The sequence below is a fragment of the Hippopotamus amphibius genome, chromosome 2, assembly GCF_030028045.1.
Source record: "Hippopotamus amphibius kiboko isolate mHipAmp2 chromosome 2, mHipAmp2.hap2, whole genome shotgun sequence".
NCBI classification, from domain to species: domain Eukaryota; kingdom Metazoa; phylum Chordata; class Mammalia; order Artiodactyla; family Hippopotamidae; genus Hippopotamus; species Hippopotamus amphibius.
Genome location: NC_080187.1, coordinates 144,729,718 through 144,744,876, shown reverse-complemented (window position 1 = coordinate 144,744,876; position 15,159 = coordinate 144,729,718). Strand labels below are relative to the sequence as shown.

The following is a 15,159-nucleotide window of genomic DNA, read 5'->3' as shown; positions in this document are numbered from 1 at the left end:
ACCTCGACCCACCACCAGACCTGGAGGTGCATCAGTCCCTTTAAAGGGCAGCAACCGTCCATAATGGGAGGGGGAGGGATTTCCGAGGGATTGGGGCGGGGCCAGACCCTGCTGCACCGCCCCTTCTGCTTCCTCCCGGGACACGCCCTCCACTCCGCAGGCGCCGGTGCCTTTAAGAAGCTCCAGGCGCGCGGCCCTGATTGATAAATCCGCGCGCTGCCTCTGCCACCGCAGATTGCGGCCTCTGCGGAGCCCGGGCCGCGACGCCGACCTCGCCTGTCCGGCCTGCGTTCCCTTCCTCGGTCCCTGCTGCATCCCGGCGGCGCCGCGTCTTCGCCAGCGACGTCCTGTCCCCGGCCGCCCCATGTCGGCCGCCCCCGCCTACAGCGAAGACAAGGGCGGCTCTGCTGGCCCCGGGGAGCCCGAGTACGGCCACGACCCGGCGAGCGGCGGCATCTTCTCCTCCGACTACAAGCGGTGAGGGAGCGCGCCGAGAGCGCGGCTGGGCGCAGCCCGGCCTGGGAACGCGCTTCCCGGTACCATGGACAGCGCCGGGCCCGTCCGCGGCGGCCCAGCCCAGGCCCCGCCCGGGCGGCGAGGACCGCAAGCCTGCCCAGCCCCTCCCCCCCGCCGCGGGCACGGACTCTCCGACCCGCGTCCCCCACGCCAGCATCCCTCCGTGAGGGGCCGGCCTGGGACCTGGGAAGGGGGTTAGAGGCTGGTGGGGAATGCGCCAGCCGTGTCCGTTTCTGGAGGACCAATCCTCCCGCTCCGGGTGTTTCTCCTGTTAGTAGGTTTGGATTACAGGTTCTCCGCCTTTTTTCGCGTGTGGCGAATTGACTCAGAAAGGATGTGGGGGAGGGGTCAGAACTGGCGAGCTTGAGCCTGGGGCCTGTCCAGGAAGGCCCGTCCTGAAATAGACTCGGAACCTCCCAGGCCTGGCCGCCTCCTAGGAATCCATTTTCCCTCATGCTGGTCCCCATGTTCTCATCCCCATCTCCCTACATCCCCTGTAGTTCAGCCCTACCTTAACTTCCCACTCTTCCCTTCCACCTTTAACTTGTTCGTTCGTTATTCTTAAATGCTGAAACAAGCATTTTTAAGGGCCTACAGGGTAAGCCTCGTCCTAGTCGCTGCGAATGCAGCCGTGAAGGAGACAGTCCTTGCCCCCAAGTTGCTCTAGAGGGGAGCACAGAGAAGAAGCTGTCAGTGACAGTTCAGTGTGGTGGGGGCTGTCAGAGGGGCGAGAGGAGCTAGTCCCTGGGCCTGGAGAGAAGGGAGGGGGAGAGCCAGGGATGTTTCAGGCAGAGGAGAGAGTTTTTAGCAAGGTGTGGAGGGGAAGGAGAGCCAGGTCACAGGTTTTGTAGGTGCCAGAATCTCTGTGCATGCCACTGGAATGACCAGGATGAAGGTAGGAAGATGCCAAGGTTGTTGGCAGGGGGAGCACTGAAGGCAATAGCAGATTTGCATTTTAGAAGGGTCCCTGGCTGGATGGTGGAGGAGAGATTGGAGGTGTGCTGGATTCGGCTGGAGACAAGTGAAGGGGGTGGAGGTTGGAGGGGAGGACATGATGGTGGCCTAGACTCTGGGTGACACACAGGACTTGGGGGCTATTTGAGGTGGTTAGATGACTAACTGGGGGGAAAGTTAAGAGGAAGGGGCTGGGAGAAGATAGGGTAATCTCAGGTTACTAGTTCTTGTAGATGGTGGTGCCATACAGGGTAACTGAAAATAAAGACATTGCAAGCAAATTTGTGGAAAATAATGTTGAGCCCGGCTTTTGACATGCTGAGATTATAAACTCTGAGGTATAATACATTCGAGTCTAGTAGGTAGCTACATGTTAGGATTTGGATTCCAGGAGATTATTAGTATATATAATAATATATATATATAATTAGTAGTATATATATGTGTGTGTATATATATATATTATTAGTATACTGTGTATACCCATCAAAGCCACAAAAGGAAGGAAAGATAACCTAGGGAGCATGTAATACAAAACAAGTTCAGACAGGGCACAGGCAGGAACCCTGAAGACATGGAATTAAGAGTGACCAAAGAATGTAGCACAGGGAACTCTACTCTGCTCTGTGGTGACATAAATGAGAAGAAAATCCAAAAAAGAAGGGATGTATTTATACATATAGCTGATTCACTTTGCTGTACAGTATAAACTAACACAATATTGTAAAGAAACTATACTCCAATTAAAAAAAACTGAATTCCCAGAAAAATAAAACAAAATAAAATCAATACTCAAAAAAAAAAAAAAAAGTGACCAGAGAGCAAGGGGAAAGTGTTTGAAAATAACTGAGAAAAAGTAAACCAAGGGAAGTGATCAGCAGTGTCAGTGCCCCTTAAGATCAACTCAAACAAGGAAAGCAATCATGACCATTAGTGTGGCAAAGAGCAGGCCAACCCCTTCCTGCTCTACTCCCCACCTCCCACCCTGGGAGACTAGTTCTGGCAAAGTCAGAAGAGGAAGAGCTAGATTATTTTTCCCCCAGCATTCTATGATGAACAGTTTTAAACACAGAGAAAAGTTGAGTGACTAATACCCTCCACCTAAATTCAACCACTGTTGACGTATTTGCTTTATCTAACCATCTGTAACTATTTTTGGCTGAACCATATAAGCTGTAGACATCATGACCCCTCAACCCTAAATTCTAATCAGCAGTGGAAGCCAGATTAAATTGAGTAGAGGAGTGAAGAGGAGGTAAATAAATAAAACACGGTGGATGTGAATTTTGCTTTCAAGAAGTGTGACTAGAAAGGGGAGAGAGGGAAAGAATTGTCAGAGGAGGACATTGGTTCAAGAAGGTTTGTTTATTTTACTTTTGCTTGTTTATTATTAGGGTGGAAGAGCCCAGAGCAAGTTTAACTGCTGATGGGAAGGAGCCAGTTGTATGGGAGAGGCTGAAAGAAATTGAAGGAGAGATGGGAGGGGAGGCTTACAGAGCTGGGTGAGAGGACTGGCCTGCCCTCGAGGAGGACCAGCTCTGCCCAGACGGAGGAGGAGAGGAGAGAGTACACTGAATTGTACTTGGGAGCTGCCGGGGATTCGATCTAAAGCCTTTATTTTCTGTGAGAAGCAAGTAATGAAGCTGCAAGGGCAAGGCTGTGGTTGGGAATTTGAGGAGCATCAGGGGGATTTGAAATACAGCAAATAAAGCCAACCATTCCTGGCAGGGTAGGGGCCAAGGGGGTCAAGGATGTGAGTGAGGAGCAGTTGGAGGGATGGACCTGGGGGGCCTAGGCCAGGTATGGAGATAAGAGACTGCTGATAGAAAGGAAAAAAAAAAAAAATCAAGGAACTGGCCCTGGAAAGACAGGTGAGGATCAAGATGGTTAGGGTCAGAGCAGGAAGAGGGTGTACAAGAGTTCTGAGGAAGAGCAGTGCTGGGGAGGCATAGGTCCGGTTGTGACACGAGAGTGGAGGAGAGATGCCTCACCCTCTGTCTGGATCAGTTGCCCTGCCTCCTAGTCCCCTGCAGGAGATTGGGGCTTGGCTCTGTCCCCAGTTCCTGCCCTCCTCCCCCTTGTGAGTCCTTGTCTCTGAGCAGTGAAGAGGAAACCAGAGCCTCCCTCCCCGCCAGTATCCAGTTTCTGAGTCTTAGTTTCGGGGCGGGCTGTCTGGTGACAGTGACAGGCGTCCCCAGCTCTCCCCAGCTCCCTGGTCAGCTCAGTCCCATTTTGGAGCCGGACCTGGTGCCTGATGCAGCGATTCCTGCAGCTCCCAGGGGCCGTGGTGAGGCCAGGGGGCAGAGGGGCCTGCGGGGCTGATCAGGAAGCTGCCAGCCCTGTGCTGGCCCCTGAAGGCGGGCCCCCACCCTGGTACCAGGCCCTGCAGCCGGAGGAGCTTCGGTGGCTGCAGGCCCCAGAGGAAGATACGACCCCAGAAGCGTCCCTGGAAGGACCTTGCCCAGAGCCGGGCCAAGGCCAGAGCCAGAGCCAGCCACTACGGTACAGAGGGGCCCCCAGGGACCCTTACCCAGACAGCCAGGAAGGCAAGGGACAGGAAGCGGCCACTCTCAGCCAGGACCCATGTAGGTCCCACCTTCTCAGCAGGAGGACTGGCCAGCATTTAGGGTCTAGGAGGAAGGGGGGTGTCAGGGGTACTGTGTGGGGGACTGAGACTTTGAGTGAGGGGAGATGAGACGAACTCCTGGAAGCTCTGAGGGGAAGAGGATAGTAAAATATTTGACCTTTTCCTCCCCCAGGTCCTGGCTAGAGTGGGTTCTGGGTGAGATTTGCAGGCTGATAGCATAGGATAAAGCGTTTGGCCACCCTCTCCCATCTAGTGGGTTGGAACCTGGGTGGTGAGGAGAGGGAGGAAGGTGTACATCAGGTGAGATGAGTATGTCCGGCCTCAAATGCCATGTTCTCCCCATCCCCCCACTGGCTCAGGCCAGGCCAGGGGTCAGGTCACAGTGAGGGCAGTGTAAGGAGATCTGACTATGGGAGATTAATGTTTCATGGCCTTAGAATGCCGCTGTGTATCTCTCCCTTCCTCTCCCTCTTGGGAACCTAAGCTGGTGGGCGCGAAGATGAGGGACCCAGGGTGGTTACACCCCAGGAGGGAGCTGCTGTGTGTTAGTGGGCAGCTGACAGTCCTGCCTGTGCTGTGTCTGCTTGTGTCCCCACAGTCCCTCCCCTCCCTTGACTCTCCTCTCCCAGCGCCCTGGCGCCGTCAGGAGCCTGGAAGGTGTGCACTAGGCTGGGTGGGTGGGAGAAGTATGCGCTCCCCAGCACACGCCCTGGGTGTGTGCATTTGACATGGGCCTGTGGCATCTGTGGGGGTGGTGAGGACACCCGGCTGCAAGGAAGCCTGCTTCAGCGAACTCCCAGAGTGAAAGGGGCCTGGGCAAACTGTGACAGGTCCCAGTGGAGTCACCCCAGGCTGACCAGTGAGGACGCCCACCTGACTCCTCAAGAAGGAGCTCAGAGATCTATGAGGTTGAATGAATGTATTTGATCTTAGAAGCCTCAGTATATCATCAAGAATCTCAAATAGGAGTCCATAGGCCATTTTGGCAAATGAGACTGGAGTAACCCAGTTTTGTCAAAAAAGGTGTATGTGTATGTGGTGTGTGTGGTGTGTGTGTGTGTCTGTGGAGGGACGTGTGTGGGGTACGTGCATTCTGTGGGATGTACATGTCTGGATCAGGGTGTGGGAGGAGTATGGAGAGGGCTTGTGGTGGGTGTGTGTCTGTAGGTGTCCTCAGGGATTTGTAGGTGAGGTGTGTGTGTCCATAGATGTGTGGGTTTATGTGCTGACAGTGTTTTTGCGGGAAGGGTCTGTATGTGTGGTATATGTGTCTATGACTGTGGGACTGTGGGTGTATGTCTGCAGGGGATTTTGTGGGTATGTGTGTGGGTTTATGTAAGAATTGTATGTGTCTGGAGGGTGTAGGTGTGTCTTTGGGGGTATGTCTGTGGGGGAGATATGGGAGTGTATTGGTGGTACCAGTGGGGGTGCCAGTGGGTGGGGTGTTGGGGTGTGTAGGTGTCTGTGGGGGTAAGTTGGCTGTGTAGGGGTATGTATGGAGGTTCCTGGGGTGCGGTGGTGTGTGTTTGTGCGTTGAAGAAGGTGGTGCCCAGCTGTGTCATTCTTCCCACACCCTCATTGCTGCCCAGGTCAGCTGAATGGTTTTACCTCTGTTCACAGCCATGTGTCCTGAGTTGAACACCCCTAGGAACTGATTACCTGGTTTGTGTTTAGGAAAGTGACAAGGTGGTTGTCTTCTGACCCTGACTTGGCCATAGGGAATAGAAAATGTCCTCTGGTTTGGGGGGACATCTTCCTGAATGGAGGAGTTTTGTTGTTGTTTCTTTTAATTGAAATACAGTTGATTTACAATGTTGTATTATTTCTGATGTACAGCAAATGAGTCATATATATGTGTGTGTGTGTATAAATTTTTCACATTCTTTTCCATTGTGGTTTATTACAGGATACTGAATCTAGTTCCCTGTGCTCTATAGTAGGACCTTGTTTATCTGTTTTATATGTAGTAATTTATATCTGCTAATCCCATACTCCTAATTTATCCCTCCTCCACCCACTTTCCCCTTTGGTAACCAGGCATTTGTTTTCAATATCTGTGAGTCTGATTCTGTTTTATAAATGAGTTCATTTATGTCATATAAGTGATATTATATGATATTTGTCTTTGATTTACTTCACTTAGTGCGATAATCTTTAGGTTCATCCATGTTGCTGCAAATGGCATTATTTCATTCCTTTTTTTTAAATTAATTTATTTATTGGCTGTGTTGGGTCTTTGTTGCTGTGTGCAGACTTTCTTTAGTTGTGGTGAGTGCGGGCTACACTTTGTTGTGGTACGTGGGCTCCTCATTGCGGTGGCTTCTCTTGTTGCGGAACACGGGCTCTAGGCACGTGGGCTTCAGTAGTTTCAGCACATGGGTTCAATAGTTGTGGCTCACAGGCTCTAACGTGCAGGCTCAATAGTTGTGGCACATGGGCTTAGTTGCTCCGCGGCATGTGGGATCTTCCTGGAGCAGGGCTCGAACCTGTGTCCCCTGCACTGGCAGGTGGGTTCTTAACCACTGCACCACCTAGGGAGCCCCTATTTCATTCTTTTTTATGGCGGAGTAGTATTCGTGAATGGAGGAGTTTTAGATCAACGTGCGTGGGGCTGGACATCTTCTCTTGCCCTCATCTGACACCTAGCAAGTCCTTTGTGTTTGGAAGTCATCAACTTTCTACTTAGCTGTCCATCAAAAATTCAGGAAAGATACTTTTTAAATCTTTGGAACATCAGTTTCTTAGCACTCCTCCTGTCCTTTCTGATTTTATCTGTTAAGCACTCACACATTTCTGCAAAATGCAGCCCTATGACTAGGTGCGTGTTATGTCAGGTTCTTTTCTTCCTCTTAGCATTTATCACTTACTCATTTCTCAGCATCAGCACCAGTCACACTTGCCTCTTTATGACTCATACCATGCTATTCCCTCTCCTAATATTGCTACCTCCAATTTCTGATTCTCTATTGCCTCTAAATGTTTCACCTCTGTGACTTTGTACACATTGCTTTTTTTTTTTAATTTTATTTATTTATTTATTATTTTTTGGGGGGGTACACCAAGTTCAATCAACTGTTTTTATACACATATCCCCGTATTCCCTCCCTTCCTTGACTCCCCCCCCCCTCGAGTCCCTCCACATTGCTTTTTAATTCCTTCCATTGGTGATACATCTCCCAGCTGGGTTCTCATGCCTGGGTCAAAGCTATGGGTTATCCGAGGTCCATCTGGGAGTTTAGAGAATGTACAGGTCTCCATACATAACTGCTCATCACATTTTAGAATTGTCTGGGCAATATATGAGTGCATCAGTGGTCCCACAGTTCTGTCAGCTGTGTGCAGACATTTTTCCACACTTCTCTGCTCACTTCTTTGACCACCAGCCCCTGGACCTCTGAGTATGGTGAGGCAGGATGTTCACCACTCAAGGGCACGTGGCCAAGGAATACCAGGCCATGCTCCACTCACTGAATGGGGAGAAGCAGCTCGGGGCTGTGTCTACCTGGAGGGTAAAGTGAATGGCAGATGGGCTTGCAGCAGCCCTGACAGTGAATATGGAATATAGACCCTAAATTTATGTCAGTACTTTACCTATTTTGAATATTAAACTTTCATTCACCATATCCCAAATATTTTCCTTTCTGCTGCTATTATGGGCTGAATTGTGTCTCCCTCAAGTTCATGTCCTGAAGTCCTAATCCCCAATACCTCAGAATGTGACTGTGTTTGGAGATAGGGCCTTTAAAGAGATAATTAAGTTAAAATGAGGTCATTAGGGTGGGCCCTAATCCAAATGATTCACCTGTTATAAGAAGAGGAAATTTGGACACAGAGACACACAGAGGGAAGACTATGTAAAGATATAGGAAGATAGCCATCTAGAAGCCAAGAAGAGAGGCCTCAGAAAACACCAACCTTGTTGACACCTTGATCTCAGACTTCTAGCCTCCATAATTGCGAGAAAATAAGTTTAGGTTGTTAAGCCACCCAGTCTGTGGTACTGTTACAGCAGTCCTAACAAACAAATACAGTTGCCTTGGTTTTTTTTTTTTTTCCCCCTTAAATTTAGTTTATATACAAATGTTAAAAAAAAAAGTAAACCTAGCCATCTTATTACTGATAATTTTATGACCTTGAAAATTAAAATTTCCCACTCTTCCATATATTGAAATAATTTAACTATTAAACAAATGTGGAATTTATTTTGGTGTGAAATATATGTACAAGTTAAATTCTTTGCTACATAGCAATTGTGCCAATGGCATTTATTTAAGGGAAGGAAAAAGGTTCTTTCTCCCATTGGTGAGTTATCCTGTTCCTAAAGTATCAGCTTAGATCCATTTGTGAAATTTCCCCCATGACCCTTGACTTTCTGCTTTAACCTGGTACCATAGGGCTTTTATCATTGTCATGTTGTTTTGTGTTGAATTCCAGTAGGGTGAGCTGTCTGTCATTGTTCTCTTGTTTTCCCCTCAAGATTCTCTGGAGTTCTCACCTACTGATTTTTGTTTCTGAATGAATTCTGCAGTCACTTTAGGAAGTTTGACAAAAGGCCTCCACTGAAATTTCAATGGCCATTGTATGAAATTTGTATATTAGCTTGGAGACTACCTTTATTTCCCTCCACCATATGCACAGGGGTTATTTATTTAAATTGTCATTTACCTCTCCCATTAGGGTTTTATAACTTTCTTGAATGACTGTTGAATGTGACAGGTCTGGCCTTTGTTGTAAGACCACCTCAACAGACTCCGGAGCATCTGGGACCCACCCAGTCCTTGGAATCAACTCAGTCTATGGAGTCAGGGCCTGGGAACACACCTGGGGGTGGGACAAGGGTATCTTGCTCTTGTTTTGACACTTGCCTCCTTTCCACCAGCTCCAGGTCCTTCTTATCTATCCAACTAGCCTTTTCCTGGGAAGGGTCCCTACCCTTCCCACCCAAAACCCATCCTATTGTCTCCTGGATGTATTAGTTTTCCAGGGCTGCTGTAACCACAAACTGGGTGACAATAGAAATTTATTATCTACAGTTCTGGAAGCTAGAAGTCCAAAATCAAGGTGTCAGCAGGGCCATGCTCCATCTGAAAACTGTAGGGGAATCTTTCCTCGCCTCCTCCTGGTTTCTGGTAGTTTCCTGGCAACCACTGATGTTCCTTGCCTTGTGGATGGATCACTCCAGTCCTCTGTCTTCACAAGGTGTTCTCCCTGCATCTCTCTCTTCACAAGGCCATCCATCTTCTTAAAGAACACCAGGCATACTGTAGTTGGGACCCTCCCTACTCCAGTATTACCCCATCCTAGCTAATTAAAACTGAAAGTTCTATTTCCAAATAAGGTCACATTCTGGGTACTTGGGGTCAAGACTTCAGCATATCTTTTTTGGGGGTGACACAGCTCAGCCCATAACATTGGCTGGCTCATTTGTTTCTCTTGACCCCAAGTCCCCTGATCTGTATTTTACCACCTTCCCTTCTGGTCGAGTCCTGCCTTCCCTGCCTAGGTCCCTTCTTTCTGCATGGATCCTACTGATTGATAGCCCGACCCCCACCTTTGTGCCCTCAGCTGACCTCTTGTGTCTCCCACCAGGCATGATGACCTGAAGGAGATGCTGGACACCAACAAGGATTCCCTCAAGCTGGAGGCCATGAAGAGGATTGTGGCGGTGAGGGGGGAAGGAGGGGCCTCCCTTGGGCGAGGGGCCTGGGAATCAAAGAGCAGCTCTCCTTGGTCCCTTGTGGACCTTCCCCTAATGAGAACTGGCACCCTCCCTTCTCCTTCTCCCCCTGCCTTGACCCCACCACCCAGATGATCGCCCGGGGAAAGAACGCCTCAGACCTGTTTCCCGCTGTGGTGAAGAACGTGGCCTGTAAGAACATAGAGGTGAGCACTGCCCACCTCCACCAGGAAAAAACTGGAGCTGGTTGGGGGTGAGAAAGGGAGGAAAACAGGCCCTGGGGGTCCAAGCTGCTCAGAATGTCCCTGGTCCAGGAGAAGACACCGTTGAGATGTCCCTGAACTAGATGTGGATCAGAGTGAAGGAGCCAGGCTACACCCAGGATGCTTTCCCCCGGACCGCAGCCAGCTGGGGTGAGGACATCTCGCGGGGTGGGGGCACCAGTCCCTGCTGAGAAACCCACTCTCTCCCAGGTGAAGAAGCTTGTCTATGTGTACCTGGTGCGCTATGCCGAGGAGCAGCAAGACCTAGCGCTGCTGTCTATCTCCACCTTCCAGCGCGGCCTGAAGGTCAGAGGTCTCTGTTTGCCTCCCTGGGGTCTGGGCCTCATGCACGCTGTATTGGTGGAGCGAGCCCAGGGAGAGGTCTGGTGGGGGGGTGGAGGCAGGCTCTGGAGGCCCTTTCCTACCTGCCTGAAGCTGTGAAAGTTAGAGGAGCCTGTGACCGTGGCTGCCTCCAACATGGACTTGAGCCCCTGACCTGGGCCCTCGCCCCCACGGATGTAAGGGATTAGGGTCCACAGCCAGGCAGACGTCTGCCTTCTTAAGACAGGGTTGTGTGCGGGGAGCTACTGACCTGGATTCCTCACCTCTGGGTGTCAGAGCCTTGGCACTGGCAGGCTCACCTGGTCTGGGTATCTGTGGAGAACAATGGCTTTGGAACCTTTTCACCTGGAACTGGGTAAGGAGGACAGAAGGGTTTATTGAAAACGAATGAGCTCCATGAAGAGGAAAAGCACAAATTTTACCAAGCAGGAGAGCAGCCTCAGATGTGGAGATTGACGGTCAGCGCATAGAACATAAAGATAAGATCATTCCATTTTCAATAAGTTCAGTACAGCCAGTAATTCCCCCAGAACAAATTGATTATTCTGTTTGGCACCAGAAGAAGTAGTTGACTTGTCTTAGATGGCCCAGTGTATGTAAAATAACCACCTTTAAAGACCTGGATCACACTTATTGTGGTGAGAGGGAGAAGGGACAGTGGGAAGATCTGAGTCCTTTGGAATTCAGTGGAGGCTGAATCCCCCCACACTATTTAAACTGAATAGTCTCATCTTTTGTTTGGTATGTTAAATGCATGCATGGTAGTCTCCACGGGGTGCTTTTCTGGTTAGAATAAGATATCTCCAGGGTAAAGAAGCCAGCATCACTGCTCTTCTATTCTCTCTCCAGTCAGACTCTTTGGCTCTGATTACAGCCATTAATTCCTTATAGTCTTTCCACACGTTTAGTTCAAATTCCTGTGAGAGGAACTCCAAAGGGTCCAGCCTATCTTTTCATGTTCAGCTGATTCTGTTGCAGGAAGGGAGACCCCTTCCAGGGCCTGAGAGGGGGCTCTTGTCTAACACTCAGAAATGAATTGCCCAAGGAGACACACATGCTGACAAAGCAAGGGTCTTTATTGGGAAGGGGCACCTGGGTGGAGAGCAGGAGGGTAAGGGAACCCAGGAGAACTGCTCTGCCACGTGGCTCGCAGTCTCAGGTTTTATGGTGATGGGGTGGGTTTCCGGGTTGTCTCTGGCCAGCCACTCTGACTCAAGGTCCTTCCTGGTGGTGCGCACATTGCTCAGCCAAGATGGATTCCAGCGAGAAGGATTCTGGGAGGTTGGTAGGACATATGGACTGGTGTCTCCTCTCTCCTTTTGACCTTTCCAAATTCTTCCAGTTGGTGGTGACTTGTTAGTTCCAAGTTCCTTACCAGGACCTCTTGTAAGATAACTCATACAAATGGTTACTATAGTGTCTGGACAGGGTGGGCAGTTTCAGTCAGTGGTTCCCCTAACAATTCTGTAGGTTGCTGAGCAGACTGAGGGTTGACTGCCAAAACCTGGGGCTCACCCCTGGTTCAGTCTGCCCTGGCCAGCAGGAGGGGATGACAAAGTCTACTTCTCTGAGGTGGGGCAGAAAGCATGGGCGCTTGCATTTACCATTCTTTCATTCAGCAAATACTTGGGTATCTCTATGCCACACATTGTGCTAGGTTCTTTTTAAAAATCAAAACCATACGATCTGTCTCTCAGATTGGTTTGAATCAGGGTTAAATCATTTTATAAGAACCATTCTGGAAATTTTGCACAGATTCTTCCATTGACTTGAAGTTTCTGCATTCTGCCCCCTTTTTTAGAAAACCAGAGCTCATTTAGTCCATCTCAGTGCAATCATTTCTCTAGAACAGTGGTCAGCAAACTTTTTCTGTATACTGCCAGGTGATAGTAGTTTAGGCTGTGCAAGCCATCCAGTCTCAACCATGCAACTACTCAACTTTGCCCTTGTAGTATGAAAGCAGCCATAAATGAGTGGGCATGGCTGGGTTTGCATGCATTTTTATTTACAAAAAAGGCAGAAGACAGATTCGGCCTGGGGACTGTACTGTGCCAACCTTTGCTCTAAAACGTCTCTGACAGGTCATCTCCAGTGATACAGACCTCACTCCTTCATAAGGCAACTTGCTCCATCTTAAGACAATTACAACCATTTTTTGTTTTTGTTTTTATTGAAGTTTAGTTGTTCGCAATGTTATATTAGTTTCAGGTGTACAGCATATTGATTCGATATTTTTTGGATTATACTCCATTTAAAGTTATTATAGGGACTTCATAGGTGGCGCAGTAGTTAAGAATCCACCTGTCAATGCAGGTGACATGGGTTTGATCCCTGTGCCAGGAAGATCCCACATGCTGAGGAGCAACTAAGCCCGTGCACCACAGCTATTGAGCCTGTGTGCCACAACTGCTGAAGCCCACTCGCCTAGAGCCTGTGCTCCATAACAAAAGAAGCCACTACAATAAGGAGCCCACACACCACAATGAAGAGTAGCCCCTGCTCACCGAAACTAGAGAAAGCCTGTGTGCAGCAACAAAGACCCAATGCAGCCAATAAATAAATAAATAAATAAAATTTAAGAAGTTATTATAAAATATTAGCTATATTCCCTGTGCTGTGCAATATATCCTTTTAGCTTATTTATTTTATACATAGTAGTTTGTACCTCTTAATCCCCTACCCTCTCTTGATTTCCCCACGCCTCTCCCCACTGGTAACAACTAGTTTGTTCTCTGTATCTATGAGCTGTTTCTGTTCTGTCATACTGATTTATTTGTTTTATTTTTTAGATTCCACATATAAATGAAAACATTCCCAGGATATATACCTGGGAGTGATGTTGCTGGAAATTTCATTCATATGAAATTTCTATTTTAGACTTTTTGAGGAACCTCCATGCTGTTTTCCATAGTGGCTGTGCCAATTTACATTCCCACCCACAGTGCAGGAGGGTTCCCTTTTCACCACATCCTCGTCAACATTTGTTTTTTGTTGTCTTTTTGATGATAGCCATTCTGACAGGTGTGAAGTGATTAAAACTTTTTTTAAACCATTACATTGTCTTGAAACCTCCATCGCCATAATTTTTTTTAATAAATTTACTTATGGCTGCATTGGGTCTTCATTGCTATGTGCAGGCTTTCTCTAGTTGCGGTGAGCAGGGACTACTCTTCATTGTGGTGGGTGGGCTTCTCATTGTGGTGACTTCTCTTGTTGTGGAGCACGGGCTCTTGGTGTGTGGGCTTCAGTAGTTGTGGAACGTGGGTTCAGTAGTTGTGGCGCATGGGCTTAATTGCTCGTTGGCATGTGGGATCTTCCTGGCGCAGGGATCAAACCCGTGTCCCTTGCATTGGCAGGTGGATTCTTAGCCACTGCGCCACCAGGGAAGTCCCCATCACCATAATTTTTAAAAATTTATTTCAGAGTCACAAAGGCATAAAGAATAACATAATGTATATACACCCAGCATAAGAAATAAAAGATTTATCAGAGCCAAAGCCGCCTACCCATCTTCTCCTGTTTATTATTCACATGCATGTGTTTACTACTTATTTATGTATGTGTTCCTAAATAATGTATAATACTGTTTTGTAAAGAGTATCTTATATGTGTTCCTCTAAAACTTGCTCTTTTTGTTATTACTACTGTTTGGGGACTCTCCTGTGTGTTAGAACCAGCCTTTTCATCAGCCCAGGCTGAGGCTGTGTTTGCTTTGAAGCTCACCAATGTTATTGGCTCAGTTCAGACAGACCTCCAGTTGGCAAGCAGATAACCTAGGTCTCCCTATATCCCATCTTTATGCAATTGGTTCCTTGAATCCCCTTTGAAACTCCATTTCATTTTATAAGCACAGGATCCAAGCCAGGGTGATTCTGAATCTTGATTTTGTCCTCCTGATTTTGTGTCTCCAAGATGCTGATAAGCTATTCAGACCAGGGCAACAGACTATAAGTCCCATATATCATGTTTCCAGGTTAACACTGATCTGTTAGTAAATCTTCCCCAAGTACCGCATTTTATCGAATTGCGGACCCACCTAACTGCAGTCAGCTGGTATCTTCCCATCTTATTAGGAAGGATCTGAACAGCAAAAAGAATTTTAACACCTTTCCTGTGCAAAGGGCTATGGTTATCCAGAGATAAAGTAGACATGAATTCTGTTTTTAAAATGCTTACGTATTAAATGAAACAAAAGGCCTACATCAAAAATGGCAATCCAGGAAATGCCATGAGAGACTCCCACAAATGCTTTGCTGAAATCAAGATACACAGTGTTAATATCTACCAGCCTAGTTACCCTATCAAAAAGGAAAAGGGATTTTGGGGGGTAACTTCCTGTGAACCTAGAATAATTTCCAAATAAAATGTTAAAAAAAAAAACAGGTTTTAGCAGTGGATGTAATATGATTTAATTCCAAGAAAATACAGACTTCTGCTTTTAAAATAAGTGCTTTGAAACTGTCTATTTAAAAATTAATTCCAGAATTTTAACAGGGATTACCATCATTTTCACCTGTAATTTTGTGGATCTTCTCTTTCTCCATTTTAGAAAATCAGGGTAGCATCTACCCTTTAGTGTCCCAGCACCTCTCCCCCTGTCTGTCGTCCTCCAGGATTAACAGTAATTTACAGCTGTTGCTGCAATACACTGTGTCTACAGCTCTTCTCAGGTGCCTGTAAGAGGCAGTAGGCGCAAAGAGGAGGGGCTTACACACCTATTCTGTTTTAAACATTGTGGAAGAAGAAGAGCAGCTTTTGGGAGGTTGCTGGGCAAGAGGACTGTAAAAGAGACCAGTTTGCATTTGCTAGCAGCCCCTTCC

General features: G+C 47.9%; 1 protein-coding gene across 5 annotated transcripts in view; it reads left to right on the top strand.

Moving 5' to 3' along the window:
• The first annotated feature begins 364 nt into the window (after positions 1-364).
• Positions 365-15,159, top strand: part of AP3B2 (adaptor related protein complex 3 subunit beta 2) — a 33,900-nt gene continuing 19,105 nt past the window's right edge. For 3 of the 5 annotated variants that reach the window (XM_057722343.1, XM_057722340.1, XM_057722341.1), the window contains exons 1-4: positions 365-477; positions 9,647-9,722; positions 9,866-9,940; positions 10,208-10,303. In XM_057722343.1, the coding sequence (XP_057578326.1) occupies positions 365-477; positions 9,647-9,722; positions 9,866-9,940; positions 10,208-10,303 (360 nt within the window). Of the gene's footprint in view, positions 478-9,646; positions 9,723-9,865; positions 9,941-10,207; positions 10,304-10,447; positions 10,493-15,159 lie in introns of those variants that run through there. The other 2 variants (XM_057722345.1, XM_057722344.1) reach the window with 2 other exon arrangements.